The sequence below is a fragment of the Cupressus sempervirens genome, chromosome 2 (assembly GCF_028749045.1).
Source record: "Cupressus sempervirens isolate cs-2001-9-10 chromosome 2, ASM2874904v1, whole genome shotgun sequence".
NCBI lineage: Eukaryota > Viridiplantae > Streptophyta > Pinopsida > Cupressales > Cupressaceae > Cupressus > Cupressus sempervirens.
In genome coordinates this window covers 457,059,140-457,075,990 of record NC_143119.1, presented here as the reverse complement: position 1 = coordinate 457,075,990, position 16,851 = coordinate 457,059,140, and the positions used below count along the sequence as shown (strand labels likewise).

The window sequence follows — 16,851 nt, the reverse complement described above, 5'->3', positions numbered from 1 at the left end:
GTAGGATTCTAATCTACGGTTTTGGGAACCAACACGTCCTCTTCTCAATGTCTCTGATTATCAATGATTGTCCACATTTATGGATGAGGTCAGATGGTCCAGTGGGGTCAAGGGTTTTGATGGGGTTGCATGTTCGGTCAGAGACCACCTTTTTAGCATGCCTTTTGTAGCTCATTCTTACAATTCGAACAAATTCATGTGGATCCGCATTAGTCAAACAATGTCATGTTGTAAAGGCATCTTTCTCTAGTGTGTTCTTTTTCATCAACTTCCTCATGCTATGCAGTTCATAGAATAGAGAGCGACAACCCTTTCGAGAACCTACATGAGCACATCATCAAGTTTTCTACCATGGCTAACATCATCATTTCGAGTGACTTTAATGCACTGACCAAAGACTATCAAAACCCCCCTCTATGATGATGGGTCTGATTTGATTTATATGACAAAGTCAGACCCAAACACATTGAGCTTGCAATGCTTCTCACAAGACATTAGGGCCCTCTCAATAGATATGGCCGCTATCAATTACAATTGTGTAAGACTTTGGCCTTGGCGATCCTGAACAAGATTTCCTGGGTCTGGTCTTTTCACCTATTAGCCTCACCGTGGTGGCACAAGTGTTGCTGACTGTGCTATTTCTTGTGGTTCCTTCATCCCCTCCATCAATCACTTGACCATTTCTCACCTTTCCTTGGCCGATCACACCCTCTATAGCCTCACATTCAGGGTCTCCCCTCCACCCCACCCCTCTTGAGATGGCACCCTTCACCCACACCTCATTTTGCTTTGCTGATAGCAATCGTGACCTCTTCGTCCACCATCGGGAACGACTCCTCTAGATTGGAAGCCCCATTGACCCTGGTGAACTTGATAAGAGACCTTCAGATTTGCAAGATCTAAAGCATTGTTTTGCGGTTTCTGAAGAGGAAGTGGTACAAATATTATGAAGAGAGGATACAAATCATACATACACAGAAGACACCATTTGGAAAACCCAAACCAAGGAAAGGCAAAAAGGAGTTGTAAGTAAAATCAGTATTTGTTAACTTTGCACAAATTAAAGAGGTATTAGAAAAAATGAAATCTGACTATTTGCAATTGCTCAAGGATAGGAATCTTGCAATTAAATCTGCCAAACATGAGTAAAAAGAAGTTGATGACCATTGCTTGCAGTTAAATGTGAGTCTTCATTATATAATGCAGAAAATCAGTCGTCTATTACAGCCACTCCTATGGAACAAGAAGCAAATAAGGCCAAGGACATCATGCAAATTATTGAAGGAATTAATGCAATAAGGTATGACAACTCCAACATTTCCTATCTTATGGAAATGCAATGTGCTGATGAAGATCAACACGTACCACGAGAAGTTAAGCTCACGAAGTTTAATGAACAATTTTCTCACGATGATATAGTTTGTAGCCATGAGAAAAATATTTCAATAGGTTTTGCAGGTGGCTTTCATAATGAAACTGTTCTTGGATTAACAGATGATAATAAATATATAATTTTGAAAGAGTTGTGATAATACTTATGTGACCCCATATGTTGAGAAGAAATTGGAAGAAAATCAAGAGTATAAACTCTTGAGATTGGAGGAGGAAGTCTCACAAGATAGTATAGATAGCAAGTATAACAATGCTGATGCACCGTAAGGGCTCAGGGAAGCTTCGCTTTCAGTTATCACCGTGGATGCAACCACATAATCAACAGAATCATATGGAGTTAAACGCTTTAGTGGATGATACATCAGAGATCGAAATGGTTGAAGGTGGACTTAATGAGGTTGCATGGACAACCCATCTTAATGAGTTTCATCAATTTATTTCCTTAGAGGTTATGCTAATTCAAGGAGTTGATGTTGGGAAGCTGCTCTCACCAGATATGTCTTTGGGTAAAGTTTCTTTTCATGGTTTTAAGAGGGCATATATTTGTAAAAACTTCGATTTGGTGAGATATTTGGAGTGGCAAAGTTGTATATATGGTTTACTTCATCAGAACCAAATTTTGAATTGGGGATATCAGTTTTCAACATTTGCATTGTTAAATACAACTGATATGTGGTTTGGCATCAAGAAGATTTTACTTTCAGTTTTGACCAATGGTGCATTGATGAGATAAACATTTAAAGTTGGGATGAGAGATTCTCATTTCATCTTGGGGGACTGTAACAGCTTTATCGTTCAGATTCCATGGAGAAGTCAGCTACTTCATAGGATGTTGCAGTATATTGGTTTTCTCGGAGTAGAGCAGCGGAAGCAAGATGGATACGAGTCCAATAAATGTGAGAATTGATTTTTGCAAAAGGATGCTTATACTCCATTATGGTATGAGATGTACTCTCCATTAGGAGGATTTGTAGCTTGCAGGATTGTTAGTTTGCATCTTCTAGTCGATTGTTAAGTTGGGTTAGAAAATGAGGAAACAAAGAAAGAGCTTAAGTCTTCAAGTAATGGGAATGGAATTGATTCCAAGATTAGGGACCCGGGTGCAGTTTCCAGCAACAAGCTTTAGTCACAAGATTGGAGTTGTTGGCAAAAATTCAGAGTTGGTCTGGCTATTCACTTTAATAAACACCCGTAGGACTACAAGCTTTGGCAAGCAGATGAGTCTGTATGCATTTCCGGTCACACAGATGATTAGTACATGGTTGAAGATTGATGGTAAAGGAGATTTGTTCATTGTAGATGGCATTTCAACTACTACTATTCTCATGACTCCTGTGCATTCAGCAAGATTTCTGATCATCCATTGTTGTCTTAACTTTCTCACATTGTTTATGCTGATTCCAATCTTGATGCAGTTTGAATGCGTTGATCTACTAGTTATGTTCAGAGTATCGCAGCGCCAGCATGGTGGTTAAATTCTGAGTTGGATTCAAGACCTTGAGATCACTTTTCTTAGCAACGTAGAAGTTAATAGGAATGTAAATGTTTCAAGTGTCAACACTGAAGAAACTGGATATAGATCTTTTGTTCCAAGGGATCTATTGAAAGCATTGGTAACAAGAATCTTAGGGTACATGAGAAACAGGTAACTAGAGCACTAGATGAGAGTATAATAGAACCAAGATTGGGAAAATCCCTTATGCTAAGGAGAGTTTTCATCAGTGTAACACCGGTACCAGGTTACGTTGGGGCGTTAGGACGCTGGAACAAGTGTTTGAAAGGGCGTGACAAAGGGCTTCAATTTCAGGACGGTGAGAAGGCAGCAGGGCAGGGGGGGTGTTGTATCCTATACATGAAGAACTTGAAAAGCTAGTTATGAAATAATATTTCAGTATGATATACAAAATTGAAATACTGGAACATAGCAAAATCACAATACTATCCAAAACCATTGAACATTTAACATAGTAACATAATGCATATCCAATAGTAACATTCAAAAATCAAAATTCAAATAGAAATTCAAGTACCCATCCCGGTTGCTGCAAGGTTGAGGAATGGCAGATGTGGGGGTACTCGGTGCATGGACGTCTCAAGGACGAGTACTTTGAGGTTTCGGGAGAGGTGCAAGTCCCCATGTTTCGCTTGTTTTGATGGACCAGCACAAAGGGGATCAAAACTGCAAAAAGGAGGAATCTTTTTTGGACTGTATGTAAATCGCAGGGTAAATGTTGTAAGGTTATCATAGATTGTAGAAGTACGGATAACATCATATTTGAACAAATGGTAGAACAACTTGATTTGAAGAGGCCTTGGCATCCTTGTCCATATAAGTTGGTTGCAAAATTTCATGAGTAAAAGAGCGGTGCTTGGTGAACTTTAATATTGGCCCTTTCAAAGATGAAGTCTTGTGTGATGTCTATTAGTGCTTGTCCTATTTTGTTGGCTAGACCTTGGCAGTTTGATAGAGGTGCTATCTATAATTGTAGAAGGAACTTGGTTACTATAAAGAACAATGGATAGAGGTTTACTTTGGTTTCCTTGAAGGAAAGAGATAAAGGAGTAAGTATCACGAAGGTTTTGAAGAGTTTTTGTGCTAAGAAGCAAAATGGAAAGATTAAACTAGACAATGGTGTGGATTTGAAGAAGGGTCTTGTGGGTACACCCCAAAGAAAGATGGTACCAGTGGTTAAAAAAGTAGAGTTCTGCAGTAGAAGACTTTGGTTATAGATAAGATGGGGTCTAGAGGAAGAGGTAATTTAAATGAAAAGAAGAAAGAAAGTGGTGGTAAATGTCCCATACTACCGTATGCAGATACAAGGCCAAGGAAAGATTGTGAAAAAAAAGAGAAAATGAAGGAACTCGCAAAAGAAAGAAAAAAGGTAAGGAAGAAAGATACAAATGGAGAAGACATTTGGATCAACAATGAGCATGGGATTTACATCTTGGCTCATGTCAGATGTTCATGACTTTCTCTCGTGGAACATCTTCTCTCACCAAGGTTGTCTGATGCAAGAGAATCCTTTGGTTCATGGCAATCTTGCATCAACCAAAAATTTTTGTTCTGAGTTGTTCCTATTTTGTTAGTTTTTGTATTTTTTGCGGCATTCCTTCAAGCTGGCTCATTGGCATGCACGAACCCTATCCTTTTCATTTTACCACACCAAAAATTGCAAATAGAATGGAAAGTAGTAAAATCTAAGTAGATCGAAAAAAATGTTGTCCCTCTAAATCATTTCTTCATTAAAATATGAATCATATAGAACTAGCTAACCAATGTATGAGACTAGGAACTTTTTTGTTCCCTTTGTAAATATAATTTGGAGTCTACACAAAAATGGAATGATATCTGAAAAAAAAAGATGCTGCTTCAAAATAGGAATGAGTGATGAACCACAATAAGGAAACCAATTATAAATGAATATCCTTTCTCAATTGAAAGGTGCTCAAACACACAAAGAGACTACAAAAGTGCCAAAATTTTATTTCTATTCCAATGATAGTGTCCTAATATTAGAAAAAAAGCATTCAATGAAACAAATAGTGCTAGGAGATTTATTTGATTGTGTGTACGATTTTTGCATCAACCTTTTGAATCACACTCTGTAATCCATCATTAGGATGAGAAGAGCTGAAAGAGCAAGTATGATGTACTGTTGCAGAACAGCCCAATATAAAGGAGGAGAGAGGGAGAGAAGGTAAAAGGAACAAGAATCTAAGGGGGTCAACTTACAAAAGAATGAATATATTAATGTTTATTTTTTATGTGAGATGTTACAAACTCAAATAACTGAAATGATATTAAATTAATTCTTTAAAAAACGACATCAAAGGAACAGCTTTGATTAATTTTCTACTTTTTTATTTGCTTCTAGCTAAAAATAGAAACAATGTGTAACCAATTATGACCAGTTATAAATATACACAAATATGAACAGATTGCTCGGATCCATCTGCATAGTTTTCATGGGCCAGAAAAGAAGATTGAGAAGACTACCAAGTATGCAATATAATTTTGTTTGACAGCCCATTCAGGTGATGCATCTTTTTGCAAATTCTTGTATTCAAATTGTTGTGCAACAAATCCAACGTTACCCTTTCTTCATCCAATAACCTCTGCAACACAAAGATAGCATATTGATAAGTTCACTGTCACCTGTGAAACCTGAAATTATTGAATAAAAACTTGATGCATTGCTGTGTATAAAACCTGGATGCAAAAGAAGCATCACCTTGTCTAACTGAATGTGACCAATAAATGGAGTTCTAATCAGGCACTCTTCCCAATTCTTTTGGTATCTGAAACATGAAAAAACAATGTATTACAAACTAGCTAAACAACCTTAATTGCACCTAAAAGTTCAAAGAAAAGCTTTGATTTCATAGATAGCTGAAAAAGCTGAACTAGTGGGACTCCACCCAAAATCAACTGCTAACAGGCAATTATCATTAAAGCTCGTGAGGTCATTTATCAATAACATAACAAACAATATTAAATATTTTTGTAGATGCCACCTTTTCCAAGACATGCAAACTAGACGCACATTTATTTCATATATATTCTTAATTTTTGTATTATTTTACTTAATTATTTACAGTGGAAATCCCATGAATATTTATGTTGTTATATGTCAAAGTTAGTTTCAACTAAAATATGTGATAATCCTAGTTTACTAATCAATCAACTTTGCATTCCTATCCATCCACTAAGATTAATTAACAAGCTAGATTTTTTTAATTTTAAGAACTAATCAGTTACAACTTACTAGTTACATTTTGCTTCCACCTTTGTATATTCAGGTTATGTAATCAAATAATCCCACTCCAAAGTTGTTTAACAGTTCAGTATTCAATACAGAAAATGGATATACAAGCCCTTGAACTTTTTGATCACCAAGTTCCCAATGAGGCCAACATGAGGACACACAATGCTTGTACAAGGAAAACTGTCTAGATGAATGCACTACTGAAATGTACAGATTGAAGAATGACCAAAGCATGCAAGCGGCAGACCCGAGCCAAAACAACCTCTCAGCAGACAAGCATGCCTAAACAACGTCAAGCCACCAGCAGATTATAATAAAAAACGAAAAACAGCTAAAGCTGGCCTAAAACGAAGGTGGTGCAGAAGTTCAACTTGGGATGATCAAAGACTATTAGGTAATGACAACTATTACTGTTAATTGATCTAAGGAGAACACAAGCAATAATCATCCGTAATTTATAATAGCAACCTACTATTATCGATTACAACATGACTAACACACTAATCTGTATCTTCCTGGAGTGACAGAGATTGGTGATCAATGAAAACGTAACTAGCCAGTATTAATAAGATATCAAATCGGTTGCCAACATGAGACATCGGACATGTCTCTTGGAGACATCCCACCCACTTGCAACGTATATGAAGGAACCAAACACATGAACAATATCAGTGAACACACACAGAGGGAAATCAAGTACATTTTAGATTGACTATATTGCAGATCAATCAATACAATAATACACAACAGAAGATAAAACTTCTCCATTACCAAAATCAGATTCGTTAGCAGATCGGAATTCTTCAGCAGATCAGATTGTATATTACAGATCAATATTGTATATTGCAGATCGATATTCATCTACAGGCAGATCATCAAGATGGATACGTAAAGATTGATATTCATCTACAGTCAGATTGTATATACGGATACATAAAGATTGATATTCATTAACTGACATTCAGCCATCCCACCCACTTGAAAGGTGTATGAAGATTGATCTTCATTAACTGACATTCAGGCATCCCACCCACTTGGAAGGTGTATGAAGGAGCCATACACATGAGCAATATCAGTCACCACACGCAGAGGAAAATCAAGTACATTGCAGATTGACTATATTGCAGATCAATCAATACAGCAATACACAACAGAAAATAAAACTTCTCCCTTACCAACACCGGATTCCTTAGCAGATCAGATTTCTTTTACAGATTGATGTTGTATATTGCAGATTGATATTCATCTACAGGAACATCATACAGATGGATACATACAGATTGATATTCATTTTCTCGCATTCATTCATCAGCCTTGACTTGGCAAATTTATAATCAGACCTCAGCCACTTGATAAATATGATAAGAGATTTTGTTGCTGGGATTTTTCACCTAAGCTGGAAGGTGTTCCCAAGGTATATGCTGTGCAATTTTGTGTGAACTATTTCAAATCTGCATCTCTTAATGTATCTTAACAATTTACCAAGAAAAGCGGTCTTTATATCTATTTTTTATAATTCCCAGCCCTTAGCTGAAGCAATAGCAACGATAGTCCTGATAGATGTATAACGAGCTATAAGAGCAAATGCCTCCTCATAATCTACTCCCTCTTTTCGAGAGACACGTCTTGCCACAAATCTTGCTTTCTATTTTTCAATTCCATCAGCTGCATGGTTGATCTTGAAAAGCCATTTGGAAGACAAACTGGTTTTTCTTTAGGCCTCAGAACAATATCCCAAACATCATTCTTGATGATAGACTTATATTCTCTTAACATGGAATCTTTCCGAACTTTCTTATTTGATGCTTCCTCATAGCTAGAAGGCTCAGTCTCAATGATATGACTTTTAGCAACATCAATTTCCTTTAGTAATTAGTTGTGTGGCATTTCATCAATCACATGGCAAGCAAGCTTTGATAGATTAAATATGTTGTTTCTCGGTGGTGTTGTATTTAATCAAGATTTATTTGTAAATAAACATGAAAGGAACCAAACTGTTATGAAGCAACAATTGCAACTAAAGAAGTGTGGTATATTACTTTACCGATGAAATTTACGATCAGAGTTAAGCTGAAGCGTTCAATGTTGCAATAATGTTCAATTACAATGTTGCCAAACTATTGCTTTATAACAGAAAATTACATCAATAACCTAGTAAACTTGCAGCGGATTTGCTTGAAGAAGAATGCTCACAATTTGCAGAAATAATGCCCAGATTTAATTATATCAGTACCCTAATTGCATATAGCAGCCACGCCCAGGCTGCAGATTAAACCAATGCTTAAAAGCATAAATGATGACACCACAGTGGAGATGAACCACCAATACCAGGTGCCCAATTTGCAGGACTTCGCTGCCCAGAAATGTGGCGTCCATGGGCATTTAATTCCCACACTGAAACTGATAATTGTAGATGCCCAGCTAAGCCAATTACATTCAGTATGTAATGCCCTCAGTTGAAGATATAAGAACGGTCCGCTTCAGAAATCAATGTTGCCTCCCAACTACAGTAATTACAGCCCAAAGAAGACAACAGTCTCAGAAATCTATACTTCTCAGCTACAGTAGACACAGTTTGAGAAGACCCTTCAAATCAGACTGAAAATCAAATCAATACCACTTTACGTCAGCAGTGGATTGATGCACAAACTCAAATCCCAAACCCACCAATATTACTTTGCAGAAAAATTTACAATCAGAGTTAAGCTGAAGTGTTCAATGTTGCAATAATGTTCAATTATAATGTTGCCAAACTATTGCTTTATAACAGAAAATTACATCAATAACATAGTAAACTTGCAGCAGATTTGCTTGAAGAAGAATGCTCACAATTTGCAGAAATAACGCCCAGATTTAATTATATCAGTACCCTTATTGCATATAACAGCCACACCCAGGTTCCAGATTAAATCAATGCTTAAAGCATAAATGATGACGCCACAGCGGAGAGGAACCGCCAATACCAGGTGCCCAGTTTGCAGGACTTATCTGCCCAGAAATCTATGGGCATTTAATTCCCACACTGAAACCGATAATTGTAGACGCCCAGCTAAGCCACTTACATCCAGTATGTAATGCCCTCAGTGGCAGATATAAGAATTATCAAATTCAGCAATCAATGTTGCTTCCCAACTACAGTAATTACGGCCCAAAGAAGACAACAGTCTCAGAAACCTATGCTTCTCAGCTACAGTAGACACAGTTTGACAAGACCCTTCAAATCAGACTGAAAATCAAATCAATACCACTTTACATCAGCAGTGGATTGATGCACAAACTCAAACCCCAAACCCTCAAAGAGAATAATCTAAAAAGCAATAGAAAAGAATGATCAATTCTCATAATGGAAGTCACATTTATAATCTCCATTATGCAACTTAGCTTGAACTACACACCTTTCACTTAAAATCCTTTTTTCTTTCTACTTAGGCACATAATATAATTTATCAATTTTCTTTTGGCTCCCAAAAATGACCTTTGCAACCATATCATGAAATTTTGACACGCGAGGTCATTGTTTCTCGTGCCCAAGATTTAAATCTTTTCAACCTGGTTCCAATGAGCTATGACACTAAGCTGGCTAACGTACAATACCAACGAAAATAGCAACCCTAGCACATTTAGTTGAAAAATAATAATAATTCACCTGTCTTGCAAAAATGACTAAAGAAGCATCAAAATTGAAATTTGACAACACGAGTGATCTTGATGAAGAAAAATGACGAATGAACCTAATGGGGTGAGTTACTAAAAAAAGATGCTCCCTCCAAGATCCTTGGAGCCCAAACTAGACGCTAGAAATAAAAACTGAGAGCATCACTCAACGCCTTTGCTTTAACTAAGCTCATTGGAACCAACTATTGACTTGCTATAAATAGCAAGTCCCTCAAAACGGAGCCAAAACTCAACTTAGACCACTGGAAAGCCTAATAACTTCGCAATTGAGACCCTCAAATCGCATTATCAGCTCACATCGCATTATCAGCTCACAAGAGTCACAATGATGAACTAACTAAGCCAACTACAGGAACCTGCTAAAAATGGGGGCATTATATTGTTACCCGATAGAGGTCTGTTTCAACTTGTATAAGTGTTGATTGGTACATTAGTCGATTCTATAGGATCAGCCCAATCTAGGAGGCTTACTCTCCTAGGAATCCCAATCTAAAATACTATAGCAATTTTGGATCGTGTGCTTATGTTCATGAACCTAAAGGAAAAATGAAAAAGTTATATTATAATCCTTAATCTTTTATATTTGTTAAGTCTTATATACATTCTAAGGCCTACAGTAGTTTACAATCCTATCACTAACTAAGTAAAAGTTACTAGAGATGTTTGTATTGCGGAGAATGGTTTACAAGATTGTTTCAAAAAACATGATAATGAAGCTTCTCAAAGTAAAATTGTAGTTGTGGAGAACAAACCTCTTTTCTAAATTCCCCTAACGCTTCTATTAAACATAGTCACAATGATAATGATGATGATAATTTCCTCATGATTCTTCTTCTAGTCATGATTCCACTACATCTAAAAGGAAACTTGAATGATTTAAAACATTGATTCAAGAAGTTGATTATTACTTAGCCAAAATACAAAAGTATAAAGGAAAAAATGCAAGTTATTGTAATTATGTTTTAATGTCTAATGTTCACAATACTAATGATCCTAAGTGTTTTGAGTAAAATATATATCATCTATATTGGGATAAAGCTCTGGAAGGAGAATATGATAATTTGATTGCTAATTGCACTTGGGTGGTAGTTGTTTATTTATATAGCAAAACTAATTAAGATAATCTCTTTAATATCTTTATTAAGATATTATATCATTAAGTTAAATACTTTCTATAATGGCCAACTCTTGTCTGTAGTCCGTCTTTTAGTCTAGATAGGAATGTTTCCTATCTTGTCTCTTTAGTCTTCAGTCCAAATAGGAATATTTCCTATCTTGTCTTCAATTTTGTTTCTAATTTTGTCTTCAGTCTACATTGTTTCTTTTAGAAACAACATCCTTGTAATTCTTTATAAGGAACACATTTGTTCCTCTGTTAATCAATCAATCATTCGGAAATCCATTAATCTGCCAATTCTTGAATCTTGTAACAAAACTAACACAATATAAAGAATATATTACACAAGACACAAAACACAAATGTAACCTAGGAAAGCTTACCTACTTGAGGAGAAAAAACACAACCACACTATAAAATCACCTTCATTGAATACTAATGAGTCTGATTTTTACAATCCTCACAATAAACTCAAATCTCTTAGAACAGTAGGATAATAATACCTTAAGAAGCTAGAATCAATCAAAAAATAACAACTCTGATTTTTACAATCGTCACAATAAACTTAAATCTCTTAGAACAATAGAATAATAATACCTTAAGAAGCTAGAATCAATCAAAAAATGTCTGAAACAATACAACATAGCCATATAGATAATATTTGAGTCTACACTTAAGAGTTTCCATGACATACTATCAAATAAACATTTTTGCCTATACAAAATGTCCTAGCAAAAGACCAAACCAAAACTTCTAAGTAACACATTCTGATGCAACAAAATCAAGGTTTCGAGTATGACTGGTTAGAATCTTCATTGTCAATCATTTCCAATAATACAACTCTAGCTTAGCAATGCTAAACTAAGCATGACAATCCAAGCCAAGTGTTGTTAAGAAAGGAACTATTACATGACCTTTAGATATCTGATCCACTTAATGTTCTTCAAATGTTCGAACCGCTTTGTATTATAATATTCCATAAATGCCCCCACCATAAGAGATATTCCATAACCACCATGCTACGTCACCCAATCATAATTACACAAAATAATTGGCTCTTTACTATCAATCAATCTATTTCATCATTTCCTTCAACGTAAGAGAAAAGAAGCATTTAGATGTCCTCCTCGTGAATATGCACAAGTAGGATAGAGACCCAACAAAATACAATATGTAATGGCAGTCTCAAACAAAGAAGATATTTGCATGTATACAAAAATATCCCCTGACACTACCTATGGCTAACATTCAACAATTACTAGGTTGAGCGTTTGGTGCCATGGAAACCAACAATTGGTATCAAAGTCGGTTTTCCTACAAACCTGTGAGGCTTTGTAATGTCCCCTGTTAATCAAATTAATTAATTATGTGGTCCCAAAAATGAAATATAAAGAAATTATCTAATTAATTTAATTATAAAATAAAGCAAGAAAAATAATAAAACAATAATTCAATTATCTATGACCTTGAAATTAATTTAATTATCTCCCAGACCAATTATTATTTTGTTGTCCAAAGGTATTGGTCATGTCAGCAATTTTTGTAAACCCTCAGGAGTTTCCACGAAGGCATATTTAATATCGACTTGTAGGTGATTGTAGGCATGTGATATGGAATATTTTATTGTTATTGCAAATTCTACATGGGGTTCTTGCCTACCATTTCAGACGTGAAAGATCCTTCCTTTTGGTCTTCTCCAATTTGGTGAGAGTAACTCCTCACCCTACTTTACTTTGCTCTTTGTTCGATACTATTGTAATCTAGAGTAACATAATTATTAATCTAAACATCTTGTGCATTTGTATTCCAATCCATTCTATTGTGTTGATTTTCTTGTTATCTAGCATTAGTGTTTTTCGCATACATCTGGTGAATGATTATTTGTTTGTGCAAATAGGATTGTACCTCCAAACCAAGACACTTTGGTAGGATTGTCATAACTACCATACAGGCCTAGTTCAAAGCTAGTACATACATAGTATGAAGCTAGTACAGAAGTGGTAAAAAGGTGGTATGGAGGTAGTACAGCTGAATCAAGATACCATACAGGCCTAGTTCGAAGCTAGTACAGACATCTGACATAGTATGAAGCTAGTACAGAGGTGGTAAAAAGGTGGTATGGAGGTAGTACAGCTGTATCAAGATATCACTAAAGACAAAGGAGTTTTACAAAGTTCAAATTGGCTGTCATACAACTGAGGAGGCCTTCAAAACATTGTAAATGTCAAAAAACCAAATACCTTGCCCAAAATAGAAATTGCATGAACTTGACTTACAAGAAATAGTGAATCCAGGAAAAGAATCTTTGTTGGCACTACCAAAACCCAACAGAGCCACAAAGTTATTTAGGTGCCTTGCCAAAGATGGAAATCCTAACTATATAGATGCTTACTGCAAATATAAGTACATCAGTTTGACTCTAAGGAAGCACAAACCTAGAAAAATCAACTACTAGAGTGGGACTTGACCAACTAAGAACAACTATCCAACAGATTAGCCTACAATTGTTCACAAAAATTTTGTATATTACACAATGCAATGTTTAATACTCTTCAAGAAAGAATCTGCTAACATAGATTGATTTTCTTTGTTGAGAGATTGAATGAAAGGGGTATATTTTATTTATTGTCTATAGATCATAGCGATGATGATCACTGCTTTACTATTGGCCTAGTTTTGGGCATATTATAAATCTGTTTATAGCTATTTCATTAATAAAATGCTTCTTGTGTGGCTGGATTTTTTTTCCACTCGAGTTGGAGGGTTTTCCAAGGATAGTTATTTTTTGTTCATTCATTTTCTTTTCATGTTACTTCTCATAGAGAAGTTCTTGATTCTATGCAACTCGGTACTTCTAATGTTCCTCTTTTAACCTGCAAATAATAATAGTTGTAAAGTAGACGCTATTGGTGATGTAAATGTGCCTAATGGTAAAATACATGACATATTGTATGTACCTAAATTAAAGACATATTGTATGTACCTAAATTAAAGACCAACTTGATTTCAATTGCTAAGTTGTGTTAAGATTATAAAATTGAATGTTGTAATGATATATGTTACGCCATTGATTCTAAGAAAAATATATTTTTTGCTAATAGAAAGTCAGATAATAATAATCAAGTTTTATGAGTTTTCTCAATCAAAATATTCTTTGCTTACTATTATTGATTTCAACATTTGGCATGAGAGGTCGGGCCACTATCAATTCTAACAGTATGATTATAATGCAAAACTAAAAAATGGTAAATGGAATGTCTAGCATTGTTTTTTCTATGAATGTATGTACAAGATACATGAGTGGTAAGATGCATACGGAGCCCTTTCCAAATGGTCAAGCATGGAGGGCAACTCACATGTTGCACCTTGTTCATAGTAACTTTTCGAACAGTGCAAAATACGTCCATCCAAGAATCAAGGTATGCTCTAACCTTTGTTGAAGATTTTCCAAGGAGAACTTTTTATCTCTTTTTTTCGTGGTAACAACCAAACTCTTGATATATTCTGGTTGGTTTTGAAATTGATATATTCTCAGAACTGATAGCAGTAAAGAACATGTGAATAGTCCTTTTAATGTCATTTCAAATCATTTGGAACCAAGCATGAATTAATTGTTCCCTCTACTCATCGAGAACATGGTGTAAGAGAAAGGAAGCATAGAACAATAGTTGACAAGGAAAAAAGTAGGTTTCGTGCTATAAATATGCATTATATAATTTGGTATAAAAAAATTGCTTCTTTAATCGATCTTATTAATAGGACTCTTACCAAAGCTCTCAACAATACACCTCTCAAAAAGGCTTGGTCTCATAGCAAGCCAAATCTAAAATACTTAAAGAATTATGGTTCTTGTGCCTTTGTTCATGAACCTATAGAAAAAGGAAAAAGTTATATTCTAAATCGTTATTTATATATTTGTTAAGTGTAATCAACATTCTCTTTACAATACTATCACTTAGTAAAAGCTACTAGAGATGTTTGTATTGTATAACTCGTGTACATTATTACTCCAAAGTTCATGATAATGAAGCTTCTTAAACTAAAATTGTGGTTGTAGAGGACAATCCTCCTTTTCTAAACTCTCCTAAGATCTTGCTTCTAGTGATGATTCCACTACATCTAAAACAAGACTTTAATGGTTTAAAAACCATGATTCAAGAAGTTGATTGTTATTTCGTCCAACTAGATAAATGTAAAGTTGACAAAGCAAGTTATTACAATTATGCTTATTGTCTAATGTTCCGAATACTAGTTATCCTAAACCTTTTGCGCGAACTAAATCTCAAGCGCATTGAGATAACACTATGCAAAAGGAATATAATAAGTTGATTGCTAATTGCACTTGGATGGTAGTTCTTATCTAACAATTGTTGTATAAAACTAAATTCAATTCCAATAATGGAATAAATTTAAAACTAGATTAGTAGCTAGAGAATTTTCTCCAATTAAAGGCTCAGATTATAATGAAACCTTTGCTCATCCACCTAGAATGCATGTTGTCAAACCAATTCTTACTTGATCTTATAATATGCATTGGTCTATTCATCAAATAGATGTCAAATGTGCTTTTTCAAAAGGTAACTTGAGTGGAGAAATTTATGTCTCAATCTTTGAGATTTGTTAACAAAGGTCATGAAAATTTTGTTTATAAGATCAAAAAATCTGTTCATAAGTTAAAATGATCCCCTAGAGAGTGGCATTCCAAAATCAATGCTTTATTAGTTTCTAATATTTCTAAAGGTTTTATTAGAAACCAAAAAGATCCTAATCTTTATACCAAGCATACGGAAAATGAAATCGTGATTATTATGTAATGTCCCCTTTTTTAGCAGCATCCTGCAGTTGACTAGGTCAGTTAACCATCACGACCCTCGTGCGCTAGTAGTAGGATTTGAGGATCTCAGTTATGTGGTTATAGGCTTTCCAACAACCTATCGTGTGTTTTGACTCCACTTGAGGGACTTACTATTTATAGTAAGTCAAACTGTTCATTCCAATGAGCTCAGTTGAGTTAGAGGAGTTGGGAGATGATCTCGGTTTTTATTTCGAGCTTCCGCTTTGGGCTCCACTAGTCTTGGAGGGAGCGTCTATTTATAGTAAGTCAACCCGTCAGGTTCATTCATCGTCTTTCATCATCGGGATCACTTTGGTGTTGTCAAATTTTGAATCTGATGCCTGTTCAATTGTTTTCGCAAGACAGGTGAATTATTATTATTATTCACCTAAATACAACGAGGTTGCTATTTTTGTTGGTGTTGTTTGTTAGTCACCTCAGTAACATAGCTCGTTGGAACTGGGATGAAAAGTTTTAAATCGTGGGAACAAGAAACAGTGGCCTTGCATGTCAGAATTTTAAGTTATGGTGGAAAAGGTCATTTTTTGGAGCCAAAAGCAATTAATAAATTATATTAATGGCATTTTTACTATATTCTAATGTTGTGTAGAGTAAGCTTCTTAAGTGGAGTTCTTTTGGGAAACCGGTGCCATTTGGAGATTATAAATGTGAGGACATTTGATGAGAAAAGCATCCAATTATTTGATTATCTTATTTTTCTCTTGTTGTCTTTGTGACATTTCTGAGTCTAAAGTTTGTGACATAGCAATCAGCCAGCAATTAAATTCCCATTTCATTATATTACTATATGGTTTATTGGCATTTGGAATTTATTTATGCAAAACTTATAAGGCCAAAATTAAATAACTCTGTGATCAATTTCCTGTACATCCTAATATTGTGTTTGAAAATTTAAGACAACATATATTCAGTGGTAATTGGGCTGCTTGCCAAGTGTTTGACAAAATGTCAAATCATTTAAATGTGAAAGAGATTGATGCTTGATTTAGCTATAACCAGACAGGGTTATTATAGTGGTATCAGAGCTTGTTTCCAAAGTGTTTGAC

At 35.2% G+C, this 16,851-nt stretch overlaps 1 protein-coding gene across 3 annotated transcripts in view; it reads right to left on the bottom strand.

Moving 5' to 3' along the window:
* The window catches only part of LOC149573020 (DNA-directed RNA polymerase V subunit 1-like), a 323,206-nt gene that overhangs the window by 171,748 nt on the left and 134,607 nt on the right, over positions 1 to 16,851 (bottom strand). For all 3 annotated transcript variants that reach the window (XM_089814168.1, XM_089814169.1, XM_089814170.1), the window contains 2 exons: positions 5,625 to 5,691; positions 5,390 to 5,508 (listed from right to left, as the gene is read on the bottom strand). In XM_089814168.1, the coding sequence (XP_089670294.1) occupies positions 5,390 to 5,508; positions 5,625 to 5,691 (186 nt within the window). The remainder of the gene's footprint in view (positions 1 to 5,389; positions 5,509 to 5,624; positions 5,692 to 16,851) is intronic.